This window comes from Euleptes europaea, chromosome 1 (assembly GCF_029931775.1).
Source record: "Euleptes europaea isolate rEulEur1 chromosome 1, rEulEur1.hap1, whole genome shotgun sequence".
NCBI lineage: Eukaryota > Metazoa > Chordata > Lepidosauria > Squamata > Sphaerodactylidae > Euleptes > Euleptes europaea.
In genome coordinates, this window is record NC_079312.1 from 29,065,311 (window position 1) to 29,084,320 (window position 19,010).

A 19,010-nucleotide genomic window follows, 5' to 3' on the forward strand; every position below is an offset into this window, starting at 1 on the left:
TTCTGACAGTGAGGGCTGTTCGCTGGTGGAATGCGCTGCCTCGGAGGGTGGTGGAGTCCCCGTCTTTGGAGGTCTTTAAGCAGAGGCTGGATGGCCATCTGTCGGGAGTGCTTTGATTGTGGGATCCTGCATGGCAGGGAGTTGGGCTGGATGGCCCTTGGAGTCTCTTCCAACCTTGTGAACCGAGTGACATTTATGTTATATCCAGCCTTGTAACACATGAGTTTGACACCCCTGCTTTAAATGGAGAGTGCACCTGGGACTTCCTGCATGAAGCACACATGCTCTGCCATTACTATAGGCTGTGGCCCATCCCCAGGTTACAGCCCAGAAGCTGTGGGGCACAGATAATGGGGAACCGAAAAATTCCTGGACAGGAGCAGAAGAGCTTCCGTGCCCGACTATGCCATAGAATCAGGCCAGGATTTCTGACTGCCTCTTTCACAGCATATTATTACCCCCTTCAGGTCAGAGGCAAAACCACACTGTGGGAGGACTGGGAGGGAAGGGGGGTTACATATCTATGACATAGTTTAATACTTAAGACTTGTTAAATGTTTGACCCCAAAAAATCACCACTAAAGAAAAAGGTAAACAAAGAGATTATGTATTTGATTAAAAGATGATGTCTTGTTAGCGTGTAGAACTCACTCCTACAAGAGGTTACTTAAGTTTAGGATTGAGGGGAAGAGACACTGGGGAGTTACAAAAGCTTTACGAATACCTGCATGATTATAACAATGTCTACGCTTAAAAAAAAAAAAAAGTAATAATCTCACCATGTCATCCTAAACAGAATTATACACTTCACAGTTCACCGAAGTGAATGGGCTTAATTGTAACTCAGGATTGCACTGACAGAAAAATTAAATGCTTAGGAAATCCCCCCCCCCCAAGCAAGAGGGTCTAATACTGGAGTTTTACATCCTGTTCTGAGGTATTGGGTTTCCAGTCAGTTTAAGAAGAGGAGTCATATAGGCGGGTGGGTTGAGATTGCCAGAGAACACGATCTCCCCCTGCCACACAGACCCAGCCAGGCTTCCATCTTTCTCAAGAAACCTGCGCGCTTGAGAACATTTGATTGGGGTAGGCCTGCAGGGGCATGAACACGGCCGGGTTCTCCCCCATGTGGATTTTCTCGTGCCTTTTGTGGTGAGAACTGTGGCTGAAACGCTTCCCACAGTAAGTGCATCGGTAAGGTTTCTCTCCCGTGTGGGTGCGATGGTGCTGGGTGAGGGTGGACTTGTCCGTGAAGCTCTTCCCACAGTCAGAACAGGCGTAGGGCTTCTCCCCCGTGTGGATTCTCTGGTGCCGGTTAAGGTTGGAGCTGACGTTGAAGCACTTGCCGCAGTGGCCGCAAACGTACGGTTTCTCCCCGGTATGGATGCGCATGTGCTTGATCAGGTCTGAGTTTTGGCTGAAGCTCTGCCAACACTCTGCGCATGTGTTTGGGAACTTGACGGGGACAGTCTTCTTGGCCTGTCCCGCCTTTCTCAGGGCAGGGGAGGCCTTGCTGGCTGCGTTCTCAAGATGGCCACGCTGGCCGTGATGTTTTCCTGCCAGGCTCTTCAGGTGTCTTTTATGATGGGAGCTACGGCTGAAGGTCCTCCCGCAGTCCAGGCACTGATAAGGCTTTTCTCCTGTGTGGGTTCTCTGGTGTTGGATCAGAGTTGATTTATCAGTAAACTTTTTCCCGCACTGAGTGCAGTTATAGGGTCTCTCCCCTGTGTGGGTCCTCCGGTGCCTAAGGAGGTTTGAGCTCATGCTGAAACTCCTCCCACAGTCTGGGCACGTAAAGGGCTTCTCTCCCGTGTGAATTCTCCGATGATTAATGAGATCTGAGCTCTGGAGAAAGCTTTTCCCACACTCAATGCAGATGTTTGGTTTCTCCCCCATGTGGGCCTGCCGGTAGACGACGGCCCCTTTGCGTTTCCTGACTTTTACGCCCTCGTGGCTCTCTCTGCCTTCCGTCCCCTCCGTAACAATTGCCTGCGGCCCTTTCCCCAAACTCCTGAAGGAACTACTTTGATCTGGGTGCTCAGGAACGTCGTCATTGGGAGGTCTTTTTGGAGAGATCTTGCCTGGTGTTTCCGATCTGAAGGCTGAAATATTTTCCCTTCCAAATCTCTCACCTAATGGAAGAATTCAGACATGAGTTACGGTGAAGAAAAACACCCAATCCTTGTAAAGCGAAAACAACGGGCCATGTGGTTGGTTCGTTCTTATACATTTCCCACAAGATTGCACCACAGGACGATGGCTCCAGTGTAACGCGGATGTTTATTAAGCAACCTTCTGGCCCCAAGCAAACAGTCACCACAGTGCCACAGGGGTCTGTACTTGGACCAGTACTATTTAATATTTTTATAAATGACTTGGATGATGGAATAGAGGACATGATAATCAAATTTGCAGATCACACCAAGTTGGGAGGGGTAGTTAATACCCCAGAGAACAGGGTCAGAGTTTAGAATGACCTTGATAGACTGGAGAGCTGGGCCATAAGCAATAAAATGGATTTCAATAGGGAGAACTGTAAGGAGACAACATAAGGCACAGGTACAGGATGGGAGATAGTTGGCTTGACAACAGTACATGTGAAGGAGATCTGGGAGTCTTAGTGGACCACAAACTGAATATGAGTCAACAGTGTGATATGGAGGCTAAGAAAGCCAATGCAATTCTGGGCTGCATCAGTAGGAGTATTGTGTCTAGATCAAGGGAAGTAATACTACCACTGTATTCTGCATTGGTCAGACCTCACTTGGAATACTGTGTCCAGTTTTGGCCTCCACAATTTAAGAAGGATGTTGACAAGTTGGAGCGTGTCCAGAGGAGAGCGACCAGAATGGTCAAATGTTTGGAATCCATGCCCTATGAGGAGAGACTTAAGGAGCTGGGTTTGTTTAGTTTGGAGAAGAGAAGGTTAAGGGGTGACATGATAGCCATGTTTAAATATTTGAAGGGATGCCATGTTAATGAGGGAACTAGCTTGTTCTCGGTTGCTTCAGAGACTAGGACACAGAGTAATGAATTTAAACTAAGAGAAAAACGATCCCACCTAAACATTAGGAGGAACTTTCTGACGGTGAGGGGGGTTCGACAGTGGAATGCGCTGCCTTGGGGGGGGGGTGGAGTCCCCATCTTTGGAGGTCTTTAAGCAGAGGTTGAATGGCCATCTGTCAAGAGTGCTTTGATTGTGGGATCCTGCATGGCAGGGGGTTGGACTGGATGGCCCTTGTGGTCTCTTCCAACTTTCTGTGATTTTGTGATTTGTCACCAAAGTGGACTAAGGCAGAATCCTGTGACACCTTAAAGGCCACCTAGTTTTCAAACTATACCAAAGAACATTGAGGGTTTTCAGAGTCTTATCAGGGCTTCTTCCCTGAGAAGATTAGAGACACCTTTCTAGCTAAATCAAAGGATATTCGAGTTACGTTTTTCCATATACTAACTGTTGCTAGAACAAATTTGGCGAGATATTGAAAAAGTAATAAATTCCCTTATTTAAATAATTGGCTTGATAAGGTTAAAGAAACCTATGCTTTAATTAAGTTGACGTATTATAACAATGACAAAAATACAGAAGAACTGGACACTCGCTGGAATTTAACAATTTCAAGGATGGAAAAAACACCACAATGTGTTAATCACAGAGAGGGAGTGACGTAATAATCATGTGGATTTTAGATAAATAGATAAGAGTATTGCTTGGTTCACTGTTATGGGCATTTTACTTATATTAGCAGCACCGTTTTAGTTTCTTTTCAAGAATTTGTATTATGAGTATTTTAGTAATGTTATATTTCCATTTTCTTTTATTGTTATATTCTCATATTTTCTTAATAAATTTTTAAAACAAAAGATTAGTGACACCAAGTAACATTTGCTGAAAGATGACTTCCCCGCCGTTTTTGATCGTTCCTTGTAACACAGAGTCGCATTCTCAGATTGTTTGGGGGTGACAGCAGGGCCCAACAAGCCTGGGCCCAAGTAGCATTAACTGAGGCCTGGCCTATGTGTGTGTTAAGTGCCGTCAAGTCGCTTCCGACTCATGGGGACCCTATGAATGAAAGTCCTCCAAAATGTCCTCTCTTTGACAGCCTGGCTCAGATCTTGCAAACTGAAGGCTCTGGCTTCCTTTATTGAGTTTTCATTTTGGATTGTCTCATCATAGGGTTTTCAAGGTAAAGGTTGGTCAGAAGTGGTTTTCCAGTGCCTTCTTCTGCGCAGTACTAACCAGGGTTAGCCGTAGTGGCACTGCCGTTGTCTACGAAAGATCCTCCGCCAGTGTCACCTTCCACTACTGCTGCTGCCCAGTAGCTAACCTTCAGGGATTCCTCTGCCCCCCTCCCCATTGGAACTGCCTGTCCTCTTCTGCGGATGTGGCCATTGATCCCTTAAGGGGGTGGACGCATCTTCGACTGGTGTCTCAGCTGTGACCATTCCGTCGTGAGTGACTCTGCTAGGAGTTTAGTCTCTTGATAGAGTCTAGACCCCTTTCGGTATTGCTCCCAGCTTCGCTGACACACCACGTTACCCCCTCACCACGTTAAGGTGTACATCCAGAAGGGGGCTATACATACAGCAATATGATGCGGTAGGAATCCACTCACTTAGGAGTGCAAGTGAAGGAGAGCGTTTTTGAATGCTCCCTCACATAAACCCTCCGCAAAAGTTAAAAAAAGAAAAGAAAAATTAGCGCTCACGTGAGAAAGAGTCTAGCTCAGTCCAATCGCCAGCGGAGGAAAGCGCCATTAAGTTGCAGCTGATTTATGGTGACCCCACAGAGGTGGTTTGACTTTGCCTGCCTCTGCACAGCAACTCTGGCCTTCCCTAAGGTGTTCCATCCATGTACTAACCAGCGCTGACCCTGCTTAGGTTCTGAGATCTGTCAAGATCGCGCTAGCCTGGGGCCCTCCAGGTCAGGGCAGTCCAGCCTCTACCGTACAAGTTTTCTTAGCGGCAGGGAGCGGTTTATGTAGGGGAGAATTTGTAAATAGGACCCTTCAGTTTGACATGACAGAGTCCATTTTACCACCTCAAAACTCGATTGGTGCATTTCATCGCATGCATAGCCCAGGCTTGGAATATATCCCAGAATCGTCTGCAACACAGACAGTTCCATGCAAACATACCAATCTGGAAAGCGTTCCCTCAAATGAGAAAGTCTGAAAACCTCTGGCCTTGTTTCCTGTGACATGGGTGAGTATAGGCAAGGGTTTACTTCCAGGTAAAGTGCGCACATCTGAATAAACTAAGCAGTCTTTCAGGTGCCGCGGCTCTCTTCATCACAAGGATGCAAAGAGACATTCCAAACTGTTACCACATTTATTTTGAACAGCTGAATTTCTTTTTGAACAGTGTAGCGCATTCAATTCCACCTGCAAACAGAAGGAGCCAGTCATCAACACTGTCCCAGAAAGACAAGGGGTAAAGGGCGGGGAGGGCGCCTTCCGGTGTCAAAGGAAGGTAGTTAAAGCAGAGAAAGTTCATACAGGAAGTGTCTCAAGGGCCCTGAAGTTTTCAGTACCGAAATGGTCCTTCAGTGGCATGGGCAAGATGAGAGGGGGGTTTTGGGGGGGGGGGGGTTTTGCAGCGCTGATTCCAAGAACGGTGGGCACTTTCACATGCACTTTCAGCCCACTTTCAATGTACTTTAAACGGTCGTTTGCAAGTGGAGTTTGCCATTTCACACAGTGAAACCCAGCTGCAAAGTGCACTGAAAGTGGATTGCGGGGGCATTGTTCAGCGTGTGTGAAAGTGGTGTGTGGTACAACTAACTTGAATTAAGGGGATTTGCAGCGCTGAACCCAAGAACGGTACGGTATAAAGTAATCAGAACTAACGGGATTTGCAGCGCTGATTCAAAGAGCGCTGTGGTATAACTAATTCGGATCAAGTGATCTGAAGTAAGCATTCCCTTAGTCCCTCACCCAGGATCTCTTCTGCTCACAGCACGTGAGGCATGAGCAGTAACCCTGAATGGGACAGAGACGTGTCCCACCCCGAAGCAAAGGGGCGGGTAGGAAGCGCTCTTTGTATACCCATTTCCTCTCGAATACGAAGCCTTTACTGGCATTAGCTATACAAACAATGTGTGTTTGTGTGTGTGTAAAGTGCAGTCAAGTCGCCGCCGACTTTTGGCGACCCCTTTTTTGGGGTTTTCATGGCAAGAGACTAACAGAGGTGGTTTGCCAGTGCCTTCCTCTGCACAGCAACCCTGGTCTTCCTTGGTGGTCTCCCATCCAAATGCTAACCAGGGCCGACCCTGCTTAGCTTGAGATCTTAGGATCACTGCCATAAAATTAACACCAAAACAGGTTTAAGTGCATTGGAAGTTACTCGCTTCGCAGCCTTAAATCTGCCTAATGAATTACACAAGCTAAATCAATTATTAGTGGATCCTCATTTCCTCTCTCTCCACCCCCCCTTCCCTCCTCCTCCTCTTCCACCACCTTTACCTGGGATTTCCCTCTGTCCAAGAGCTAAGATCTGCTGCAAGATCTGGCCCAAGGACCTGGCTCCAGCTTGCGACAGTCGCCGCATGGGTTGGGCGCAGAGCGACATCGGTCTCCCCGGAAGAGCAGAGCGCTTGCCCGGCATGGGACTCCCCTTGCTCACAATGGAGGCTGCAGGCGGCAGCATTGGAGGTCTGGCCCAGAAGGCTCCACCCCCCACCCACTACCCCCTACCCCCCACCCCCCGAGCCACGGACACCAGCCCAGAAGCCGGGCAGCCCCCTGCCGAAGCGCAGCCGGAGCCACCCAGTGGCCGCGAGGCGGAATCGCTCCCCGGGCAACTCCTGCCACGTGCAGCAGGGCCAAACAACGTGGGCGAGTGGTCTGTACCATTTCCAGGCTAGGGGGGGGGGGAGGGTAGGGCAGCTTTGATCGCCTGTCCAGCTTTGATCGCCTTTCAAAACACCCCAAGAAAATAGAAAAAGGACACATCGAAGAAAACCACCCTGTGCTTGGCTTGTCTTGCCGCTTTTCTATTTGGAAACTGAGGCAGCAGGGTAGACTTCCCCTGACTATGGAAGATCCACTGATTTAGCGATCTGCAGTACTCTCTTTTCCTCTCTGTAAAATGTATTGAAATGTATTAGGACAGCCTGGGAATAGCTCGTTGTTGGGCAGGGTATCTCTGTGTGCTAAGGAATTGGGGCAAGAGTCATGGAGGGTTGCAATAAACCATAACAAGAACTGGGGGAAACTGTTACTATACTGCCGCCTCCATGTCTGGAGTGCCATCAGCTTTACCCTGAATGTTGATGGGTTGTCATATCTTGAATTTGGATAAATATCCCTTCCTCAGTACAATCAGGGTTCAGAGATTTTTACTCGGTAGAGTGCTCTGGGTAGCAGCTGCTTTGAATAAATAACTGTTTTCTTGCAAACAACGGTCTCGGGTCTCCTTCTCCTCCACGAACCTCTGGTTTACCACATCAAAACAATGAGTTTTTGTTTCATATGGAGGAGCGTTCAAAAGAGAGATTCCCCATTCACTGTAAAATGGTACAGCCCGTTCAACAATTCGGTATTCTAACCCCATCATCCTATTGGTTTGAGTAGATTGGGAGTTTCTCAATGGGCATATTTACTAAAGGTTGCACTCACGTTGGGCTAGGTGAACTTGCAACATTTTTAGACACTTATTTGATGGGTCAATGTGTCATTGTGTACCATTAAGTTGTAAATTTTCAGGTAGGCAAATAGGCTTTCTTTATGAGGGCTCTTTGTTGACAGCCAGCTTGGTGTAGTGGTTAAGAGCGGTGGACTCTAATCTGGAGAACAGGGTTTGATTCCCCACTCCTCCACAGGAGCAGCAGATGCTAATATGGTGAACTGGGTTGGTTTCCCCACTCCTCCGCATGACGCCTTAGAACTCTCTCAGCCCCACCTACCTCACAGGGTGTCTGTTGTAGGGTGGGGAAGGGAAGGATGATTGTAAGCCGGTTTGATTCTTCCTTAAGTGGTAAAGTCAGCATATAAAAACCAACTCTTCTTCTCTTGCGCTAAATGCGGACATCGAGAAGACTCTTGACTGAGCGTGTGGGACCTATGTCTTGGCAGACATTCCCAGCTCAGGCGGCTTGTCTTCATTCAAACTCTTGGCTGTGTCAGAATCTACTTACTGCTCTTGCTCCCAAAATGGATCCCCACTGTGCTAATGCCGAATGAGTCTGACCGAATAATATCAGATTTAATGGAAAGTCTATCAACATAACCATTGTTCAAGTTTATGCCCCAACTACAGTTGCTGATGAGAAAGAAATGGAAAGCTTTTATGCACATGTCCAGGAAGAAATTGGTCATACACCTAAAAAAGATGTGCTTATAATCATAGGTGACTGGAACGTAAACGTAGGAAACAAAGCACAAAATGAAGCAGGAGAGCGACTCATAGCATTCTGTGAAGGAAACAATTTGTTCATTGTAAACACGTTTTAGGTAACCGATCAGCAGATAGAAATCGAATAGATTACATAAATGGAAGCAGAATATGGAGAAGCTCTATTCTCTCTGCTAAATCAAGACCAGGAACCAACTGTGGTACAGACCACTGTTAATACCAAAATTTAGAATAAAGCTGAAGAAGAACACCAAAACATTCATAATGCCATAATACAATCTAAGCAACATTCCTGAAGAGTTTAAAGAACAGATTTACATTACTAAGTTAAAGTGAATGCGAACCAGAAGAACTATAGTTTGAAACGAGATATTATCAAGGAAGAATGCACAAAGACCATTCCTATAGCCAAAAGAAATGAAAAGCCTGGATGGATGACTGAGGAAACTCTTAAACTTGCTAAAAACAGATGGGAACCAAAAGTAAAAGGTGACAAAAACAGAATAACCTAAGCTGGGACAGAAAGGACCCCCACCCTCCCAGTGGTGGAAAAAGAAGAGATTGAAGTGGCTGCGATCCCTTTTCCTCCTTTATCCTGTATTTCCATTCATTCCTGGGGGCTCAGCCTGTTCCCACCCATCAGCCATGTAAGAAGCAATGGGCCAAAACATACTACCCCCAGATCTGCATTTCTGGCAGCCTGAAGTGCAGCAATTGTGGCTCCCAAAAGGCAGAGGAAGTTTAGAAGGAACTCCAAGGCTCTCTTTTGATACTCAGCAAACCCTTAACCTTTACACGGCATGTGAGAATTCTGTCACTAAGCACATGGGACAGTGAGGGGGAAACAGAGGGCAGAATCAAGTGCAGGTTCACTGGATATCCTCTTCTGTCTGGCTGAATACATTCAGCATGGTGTTCGGTACCCATTCTGCGACATTCTCTGCATTGTGCCCTTGTGTTTCCACCGTGGGCAGCTGGACTTGAATAGTGCATTTCCCTGGGGGCAGAGAAGGATAGAAAAGTTCATAATCTTGAAAATGAATACTTGAGATAGATCATGATGGATAGCCATATTAGTCTGTCACTAGCAGTAGAAAAGAGCAGGAGTCCAGTAGCGCCTTAAAGACTAAAAAAATTTCTGGCAGGGTAGGAGCTTTCGTGAGCCGCAGCTCACTTCTACAGATACAGCTAGAATGTGATTCCATCTATCCTTAAGTAGGGACAATTGAATTAGACACACAATGGCAATGTAAAAAGCAAGTAAATGACATCAGCAGGCGTGATTGGATTAGGTGTGATATGCAGAGGGGTAGTAGGCGAGGAGAAGTCAGCATTGGTAATGAGACCGTAATCCCAAATCTCTATTAAGTCCTGGAGAATGCATAGTCTTGAGCTTCATTATTAGTTGTAATTCAGCCATCTCTCTCTAATCTCCCTTTGTAAGAGAACTGCTACTCTTAAATCAGCAACTGAATATCCTGGAAGGTTAAAATGTTCCCCCACTAGTTTCTGAATGTTGTGGTTTCTGATGTCAGACTTATGTCCATTCAATCTTTGTCGCAGGGACTGGCCGGTTTGTGTGCTGCAAAACTTGAGATGAGGCAAGAATTCTGACCCTTCCAGAGGCTGTTGACTCCATTTTTTTACATTGATAATTCATATGATAATCAGAAAGTAAAGTTCAGAAATTGTTATGATATAAATGATGGTTTTGTAACAGAGACCTAAACTCACCCCACCCTTTCCCTCCTTACTTTATAGTGAAAGAAGTCAGAGAAGGTGGAAATGCCCAGGTCACAGTTCCTTGGCATGCTTCATTCCACCACCACCCCGGCCACGGCTGCTCATCAACAATGCCCAAGACAAGCATCCCAATCATCTCATGGGAAGTCAGCAGATCTAGGCTTGAATGAATGAAGACCGAAAACCTACTTGATAGCGGTTGGTGAACCTGAACTTTAATATTTGGCTTCTTGCTTATGGATATCGTCCAACACTCACGTGTAATGAACTTCTTCACAATTTTGTCGAAGGAGCTGTGGTACAAAGAGATCACCAGTGGCACAACTGGAACCTGTGGATGATGGCTAAGACAACAGCTGCAAAGGCAGGGCCCACGGCCTCAAAGGCAAGGCCAATTCCTTGGGGCACATGAAGTTGCGTTCCACTGAATCAGACCCTCGGTCCATCAAAGTCAGTATTGTCTACTCAGACTGGCAGCAACTCTCCAAGGTCTCAGGCAGAGGTCTTTCACATCACCTACTTGCCTGGTCCCTTTAACTGGAGATGCAGGGGATTGAACCTGAGACCTTCTGCATGCCAAGCAGAGGCTCTACCACTGAGCCATGGCCCCTCCCCCAATAATTCCCCAGGTTGAATGACCTCTAGATGCCCTTTTCCACTTCCACTTGGGGCAGCAGTGAGACACACACACCCAGAGGAAACAGCTGCAGATCTCTCATCTGCCTGAGCACGGTGAAGCAGTAAACGGCTGAAGCTGCCTCTAGGACTTGCCCCTCCCTCTGGCCAGTGATGGAAGGGGGCAGATACCATCACAGGTAACAGCACAGTGTAGCAGAGTAGCCCTGACCTGGATGGGCCAGGCAGTCATCAGATCTCGGAAGCTAAGCAGGGTCAGCCCTGGTTCATACTTGGATGGGAGACACCCCCCCCCCAAGGAAGTCCAGGGTTGTGATGCAGAAGCAGGCAATGGCAAACCACCTCTGATCACCTCTTGCCTTGAAAACCCTACAGGGATGCCATAAGTTGGCTGCGACGTGACAGCACTTCCCACCACCAGTAGAGAGGGCTGCAGCCTGTGCTGTGGTAATTGAATCCTCAAAGAAAGAGGATTCTGTAAGATGAGAGGAAAGATCATGAACTCCTTTGCTGATCTCAGGCCTGACACTGGCAAGTATTTGGATGGGAGACCTCCAAGGAATATCAGGGTCGTGACGTGGAGACAGGCAATGGCAAACCACCTCCCAAAGTCTCTTGCTTTGAAAATCACACCACTAGTCACCATAAGTCAGCTTGACTTAATAGCAAAAAAAGAAAGAAAAAAGTGGTTATTAGAAGAAATAGACCCCCTCCCAGGGAGGGAGGACAAGTGAAAACTAAAGACACAAAAACGGGTGCAAAAACCAGGGGATAAGCCTTGTGGGGCCAGAACCAATTAAAAAAACCATGAAGAAAAGCTGAGAGCCGGAGAATGTGCAACTCCCATAGCTCATAGTGATCCTGTGCTATCACTGCCCCTCCCTTTTTCCTTCATTGCCTCCCTGCCAAAGGTTTGACTGCACCTCAACACTGCTGCTCAGTAGGGAAGGAGCAATCTCACATTCCCTGTAGGCAATTCAGATGCATTGCCTGTTCCAGGAATTTCCCCTTGAGAATTCAGGGGCGTTCAGAACAGCGTGGTTTTCTCCCCCCTCCCATTCCCTTTAAAGTCATTTTTTAAAATGAAGCCAGAAACGGCGAAACATTTGTGGGTTAACAGGTTTATTAAAATAAATCCAACTGCATGTGTGGCTGGCCAGATCTTGTTTACAGCGCACTTTTCAAAAAGATGTGCTTCTGGACCCTGACAGCTTTATTGGAATCCATGTTTTCCCCATAAAGATTCCTACTGAAATGGTACATTGAAGCATAGGCGGGGCAAGAAATGTGGCAGTTAATACTTAGACACTGGTTACTGCCACTGAACGACTGAATTTTTGGGACACTGGTGATTCTAAACAGATTCAGACCTTAGATATACTGGCATCTTGGTAATAACACATGCTGAAGGTGAAGAGAGAACAGTCATTAACCAACCAACCCCCCATTTATTTTGTTTGAACAAAAAGTACAAAGGTGCACAAATTAACATATCCTACAACATGAGTTCTGTCCCGCTGCCAAGCGTCCAAGGGGAACAAAATGCTTCACTTGCCATGTCGTCCATCCAACCTGCTACTTCTTACCAGACTTCTTAATACCACCTCCAGCTGCAAGAAGAAAGACACCACTAAGCATTAGCCGCAAGCAGAGTTAACGTGTTCTACCAGGAGCAAACAAAAATGCCATCTCTTGGCCTGGGGTTCACGGCATCCTTTCCTCCTCACTTCATCTACGTGCACGGAAGGAAACTGCCAGAAAATACTTTTGTAGTGTCTGAGAGAACAGGTAATGGTATGGTATTAATGAACTCCAGAGAAAGTTCTGCAAACGCTGCAAGACATGCAGCTTCTTTCTATCTCCTCTCTACCTGTTTCACTTGGCCCATAGCCCACTTCCTTACAGGGTCATAGACAGAGTTACACTGGTACTCCAGCGCTTGCATTCGGTCATGTGCACCTTCTGGGCAGTTCAAGTGGTGGCCTGGATCTAGAAAGCCTTGGGGGCTTTAGCCCCAAATTCCTCAGATCACTTTTTTGTTTAAACTATAAAAATATACTGGAGGCAAAAACTGCCATTTTGTCTCTTGACCCAGGAGAAGAGTTGGTTTTTATATGCCGACTTTCTCTACCACTTAAAGAGGAAGCAAATCGGCTTACAATCACCTTCCCTTCCCCTCTCCACAACAGATACCCTGTGAGGTAGGTGGGGCTGAGAGTTCGGAGAGAGCTGTGACTAGCCCAAGGTCTCCCAGCTGGCTTCATGTGTGAGTAAACCAACCCAGTCCACCAGATTAGTGTCTGCCGTTCATGTGGAGGAGTGCAGAATCAAAGCCACTTCTCCAGATTAGAGTCCACCACTCCAAACCACCACTTTTAACCACTACACTACACTGGCTCTCCCTGACGGTTCCAAGCACATACTGACATCTTCTCAGTGGCTGCCCTACAACTGTGGTACACTTTATTGAACTGATCTAAGTCCACATCTACCCCCAATTGTAAAAGCTTCATCTTTTAGCAGGCATTCAATGGCCAGGACTTCAATCAGGAAGCCATGTTGCTTCTTGTACCATGTTGCTATCTAGAGGTAGCCAGCGAAACAGCAGGAGCTCTTCAGTTTACAAGAGAAAGGACTAGTGGAACTTTTGAAAGGAGATTGCTTTTCAAGGTACTTGTCCAGTGGGCCAAACAATATCAGATATGTCAGACTTCCAGGAACAATGCAAATTTCTTTTGGGACTTCTCAAGGTTGGAGACCTCACAAAAGCAAAAATAAAACAGATCTGAGGGTTGACCAAGTGCTATAAGAACTGTCTCGACTGCAATTCAGAGAAATAACCTGCCACTTTAATGAATAAACCAGAAGCTGTAATGTATTACAGCATATCAAGAATTAAGCTTCAGCCAATGAAGATTTTCAAAACAGGATTATGTCTGGATTCCTGTACCTACTACTGCAAACACCTTACTGCTATAAACACTGTTGTTAATATTTTGGCTATTTACTTATTTGGCCACAATTTGTAATTCTTGTACATAACTGTTTGTTACTGGCTCAATCTTTGATGAAGTAACTAATTGTTAATGTGGGGTTTTTGTCACGGTGTATTGTATTTCTGGTTTGTTTAGCTTTTTTAAGAATGTCATGAACTTCGGGCTAAATTACAAAAAAAAACTGCAGACATCCAGTTCTGATGACCAAAGCAGAATCAAGCATTCCGATGACGCAGATGTACGCTCAAAAAGTATGCAACTTTCAAGCCAAAACTTAAGGCGCCAATTTTGATCTTTAAAGCCTCAATCAGTCTAGATTATTCCGGATCTCCATTATTGCTTTATCCTATGCATGTTGCTTGAAAGCTAGAATTATTGCTTGTAATTGAATTTATATCCCAATAAGGGTGCCTAAGATTGCTCTCTTGGGAGAAAGCCCTTCCCATTATGACCCCACCTGCCCACTGAGGGCTGCAGAGGGGGGAAAGTCTAAAAATACCTGCTTCTAAGGGAGATGTGAGAACAAGGAATAAGGCCTATTTTATTCTAGATTGCACGATCTGGCACTCTGAATTTTTGTGTGCCCATTCCAATTTAGGAAAACTATCAAAGTAATTACAAGTTGTTTTAATAACCTGCACACAACCCTTTTGCCGTGCATATTACTATTAGAGGTCAGCAAGCCAATGTGAATCATGGATGTAAACAAAAAAAATCGTCTCTCAGTGGAAGTGTCTCCTAAAATGGGCTGCAAGACAAGAGTGATATTCAGTGTGAAGGTTGGAAAAAGCCAGCAGCTGGGTCCCATCAAGGCACCCCACAACAAAAAGAAGAGTGGGTTTTTATACCCCGATTTTCTCTACCTTTTAAGGAGACTCAAACCGGCTTACAATTGCCTTCCCTTCCTCTCCCCACATCAGACATTTTGTGAGGTAGGTGGGGCTGAGAGAGTTCTGAGAGAACTGTGACTGGTCCAAGGTCACCCAGCAGGCTTCATGTGGAGGAGTGGGGAATCAAACACGGTTCTCCAGATTAGAGTCGGCCGCACTTGCGGTGTGTCAGCATGCTGCAAAATGTCAGGTGCAAGAAGGTGGACAGCACCGCATCTGCTTATTCAGATGGGGCTGCTTTCTGCCAGAAAAGGGACACAATCAAGCACTGGAAATGCCCAACCTGGAATGAGCTTGGGCACCCCCTCCTGCCCCACACCCTTAACCTAACCTTCATCTCCCCCTTCTATATTTACACAGCAGTCATAATCCTCAGGATAATCCCTCCTTTGCACAGAAGAACATCACTTACTAAGCGGGCCCTTCCCAGCAGCTTTGGCCTTCAGCTCGTCCAGCTTCTTCTGCTCCTCCTTCTGTTTTTGCTTGAAAGCTCGGTCTTCCTGTGAAGACATTTAACAATGGTGGTCAACCCCATATCAAATATGCACTATCACTTTAAAAAGCCATACTCCGCTAAAGAGAGCTGTCCCTTTTATACGGAAGAAAACGAGACAGAAAAAGCCCACCTCTCCAAAGAGCAACTGTCAACACAAGCACATGATGTCATAATCAGAGAAATCTGGAGCGACAGGTGACACCTTGCCGAATGCGCCTCCCACATGAGCAACGGAAACTGGTTATTTTTGGCTCATGAGGCTAATCCAAACTGCAGTGTCACCGAGGATTACCAGTCTTCCCAAATGACGCAAGCCCACCCTTTAGTCCGGTCCAGCTCCTCCCCCGTGCCTCCTTGTCCATCCATACCTCATCCATTTCCTTTGATTGCTTTTTTGGTTGCTTCAAGGGCTTTTTCTTGCCACCTGCAGTAACAGCAGAGGAGGGCAGATCAGAATACGGGGTAGAGAAACACTACACGAACCTTCACTTTTAGGTACACACGCCAGTATTTATCACTTCTTTCCTCATCTCAAAAGGCACATCCCATCATCACCCAACCAATTGCAGGCCTGGTGTACCCATGCATGAGGCGGCGGAGGCCTGAGAAGACTGAACATAGTCCCGACTTGTAGGGCAGGGATCCTACTTTTTGACATTTTGAATGATTACCTGTAAGAGGATAATTCACAGTGGATAGCCATGTTAGTCTGTCTGCAGTAGTAGAAAAGAGCAAGAGTCCAGTAGCAAAGACACAAATATTTTCTGGCAGGATACGAATAAGTATCTGAAGAAGTGAGCTGTGGCTCACGAAAGCTCATTCCCTGCCAGAAAATATTTTTGTTAGTCTTTAAGGAGCTACTGGACTCTTGCTCTTTTCTACTACCTGTAAGAGGAAAACCAGCATCCCATGCAAGGGGCTAAACGATAACCTTTCTCCCGAATACACAACCCATTCATCTCTCTCCCAATTCAACCACCTAATTTTGCTATTGGCACCAACCGAGCCAAACCTTCGCACTAACACAGCTTGACCCCACCTTTTCTCCAAGGAGCTCAACGCAGCGTACCGGGCTCCGACCCTACCCATTCATCCTCGCGACAACCTCCCTGTGAGGTAGTCCTGGGCTCCTCCGTCTTTGCCCTACCCTCTATAGCCACACTCCCTTTCTCGTGCACAAACGTCAGAGCCTCTAAGAACCAAGCCCACCACCATGACGTTGCTAACAACACCGACCCCCGCGCCCCCACCCATCGTTACCGTCTCTTCCCGACATGGTAGAGAGTGCTTGCTTGCTTGGCTGGCTTGCTTGCTTGCAGCGGCCCTTGCCTGGTTCTGGCACCAACCGCCCCTGGAGCGCAGGAAGGGCGGGAGAAGCAAACACCCCACCGGCCAGAAGCGGCGGCTCACAGACAACCACAGGGGCAAATGCCAGACCAGCTTGACCAGAGAGCGAGCACAACGCTAGAGCGGCAAACGACTAAGCTTCCGGTTTAAAAACAACCACCCCCCCGCCGCGAGCCGTTGCCAACGTCAGAGCCAGCGTCGCTCTATCCGTTTCCGTCTCTACGGTCAAATCATCCCCTTGGAAATAAGGAGACGCGTCCTCGCGCCGGAAGTTCCCGATGGGGACCGAGACGACCTCTCGCACTTCCGGTGTCCGTTTTTTTTAAAAAATAAATTTGTATTAGTCTTCATTTCATTCACATATAGAAAAAAAACATCAGTTATTTAGAATTTAATAAGGTCATAAAAAGGAAATAATTATAGTAGTTAAAACATAAAATTATAGTCGTTAAAACATAAAATGACTTTCCCCTCACTCTCTTCCATCTTAATTTAAATTGCATATTTAAATACAATATATACGTTTGCTATCAAAGCTAATCCCCATCTTATTGTTTTCTGGCCAAAACTTTCTTTCCCGTGGGGGTCCTAGAGCGACACCATCCTGTGAGCATCCGGAAATTATAACCGGTTTTCTCGTTTTCAAGAACATTTTGTATTAAAAAATAATAATTAACCAACTAATGGCTGGCTGTTTTACAAATTCATCTACGTCGGCCCTATAGTTTAAAATCAGTTCCACCATTTTGCTCCCGCCTTTTGCCGACCATGACAAATCTACCCATACTTCATTTTCCGCCCGAACCTTGATGCCGTTTCCTGTTGAGATTTGCCAGGCAGTTGGCGCACGTGACCTGGGTAATGCCCTCGCCCGCGAGCTGGAGGAAGAAGGCAAAGTGAGTGACAGGAGAGGACGTAGAATTTTAAATTTGAAGCAATGGAATTCAGGAGGGTGGGGATGCCGAGGGGCAAATGTGGGCTAATGGGTACACCAGTGCTAAAGAAGGAGCAGAGCAATGGGTGTTGCAGAGGAGATGCAGCCCTAATTCAACGCATGGTAGTAGAATTGTTAAAGAATTGCATAGTTAAATTGTGGAACTCCCTGCCCCAGGATGTGGTGATGGCTGCCAACTTGGAAGACTTTAGGAGGGGAGTGGACATGTTCATGGAGGAGAGGGGTATTCATGGCTACTAGTTAAAATGGATACTAGTCATGATGCATCGCCTATTCTCTCCAGAATCAGAGGAGCAGGCCTATTGTCTTGGGTGCTGTGGAACACAGGCAGGATGGTGCTGCTGCAGTCGTCTTGTTTGGGGGCTTCCTAGAGGCACCTGGTTGGCCACTGTGTGAGCAGACTGCTGGACTGGATGGGCCTAGGTCTGATCCAGCAGGACTTTTCTTATGTGCTTAATTCCGCAGTCGCTCACTTCCAAGTTTGCAAGTTGGGAACAGGATTGCCACTTTCCCCTCTGCTTTAATAATTACAGGAGATAATTAATGGCTGCAGTTCTTCCTTTCAAGCCCCTCCCCCCCCTGCGCCCTCCCCAGAATGGTTGGCAATTGGGCCAGGGAGGGCGGGGTAAAAGGTAATAAAATAAATAAGTTGTTGAATGTTTTTCTGTCTGTTATGCAGCTGATAAAGCTCTAGAGTCTCTGTCCGGGTTTTTCAAGAAGTCCCACAGTCCTAATGAGGATGAATAATGATCTAGTGAGGCAAAGGAGGCTCAACTTCTGGCTTAGGGGCTAGATTCAGTAAGGTTTAACGTTTAGATACATGTATTCTTTAACCCAGTAGTTGGTGTGGATTGCCAAGGGAGTCACATTAGATTCAGCCCATTCCAGAGTAGGTGTAGATCATTTGGGTAAGTTTTTGTTTTGCAAGTATTTCTTTTGCCTCTTTTAAGTATGCTGTGAGGGGAAATGTAAAAGCTTGACATGTGGAAAAAATGTCGTCGTCCCCAATACTGCTTCTTGTCCTATTGTGTTATTGTATAAAATTGTTTCTGCCCAAGAAAGACACTTTCTCTTGTTTACTACAACAACTGAGTCCTGTTTTCCCTGTACATTTTCTCCTCCCTCTTGGATGATGAAAGTTAATATATATGTGCTAAAGCAGTTTAAGGTGCTATAGTTTGCATATCTCTCTTTAGAACTGCATGTATTTGTAATTTTGCTTATGGACAACGAAGACATTTCTACTTTTAAATTTCCTAAATATGCCAAACAATACAATTGTGTATGCTGACTGAGATACAGAGTAGTAGAATAAAGTAGTAGCTGACCACATTTCCCACAATTTCTCTTATTTTCCAAACCCTCCCTCCAACAACAAAAAACTTTCTCTACAGCTTCAGATTTTCTGGAAATATCTCTATCTGTGGATCCATATCACACACACCCCAGTTGCTGTGATCCTGAAAACAAAAATTAAATATTTCAAGGTTGTTCTAGATACTTGCCTAAATCTGCATTCAATAGATGTAGTTCAAGAGTTTTATTTATGCCTTTTTAACATGGCAACATTAAAAATCCCCATCTCTGAGAGA

General features: G+C 46.1%; 1 protein-coding gene and 1 long non-coding RNA gene across 2 annotated transcripts; both read right to left on the minus strand.

Annotated features, from left to right (window-relative positions):
- Window positions 1-1,050: 1,050 nt before the first annotated feature.
- LOC130474813 (zinc finger protein OZF-like) lies at window positions 1,051-6,606 on the minus strand. Its single transcript, XM_056846511.1, has 2 exons — window positions 6,465-6,606; window positions 1,051-2,132 (listed from the first exon to the last, which is right to left on the minus strand). The coding sequence occupies exons 1-2, from the start codon at window positions 6,604-6,606 to the stop codon at window positions 1,051-1,053; spliced, it is 1,224 nt and encodes a 407-aa protein (XP_056702489.1).
- A 5,517-nt stretch (window positions 6,607-12,123) lies between these two features.
- On the minus strand, window positions 12,124-16,415 carry LOC130493187 (uncharacterized). The gene is made up of 4 exons (XR_008933965.1): window positions 16,377-16,415; window positions 15,485-15,540; window positions 15,033-15,120; window positions 12,124-12,344 (listed from the first exon to the last, which is right to left on the minus strand). It is a non-coding gene; the product is annotated as an uncharacterized LOC130493187 (long non-coding RNA).
- Between the last annotated feature and the right edge of the window lie 2,595 nt (window positions 16,416-19,010).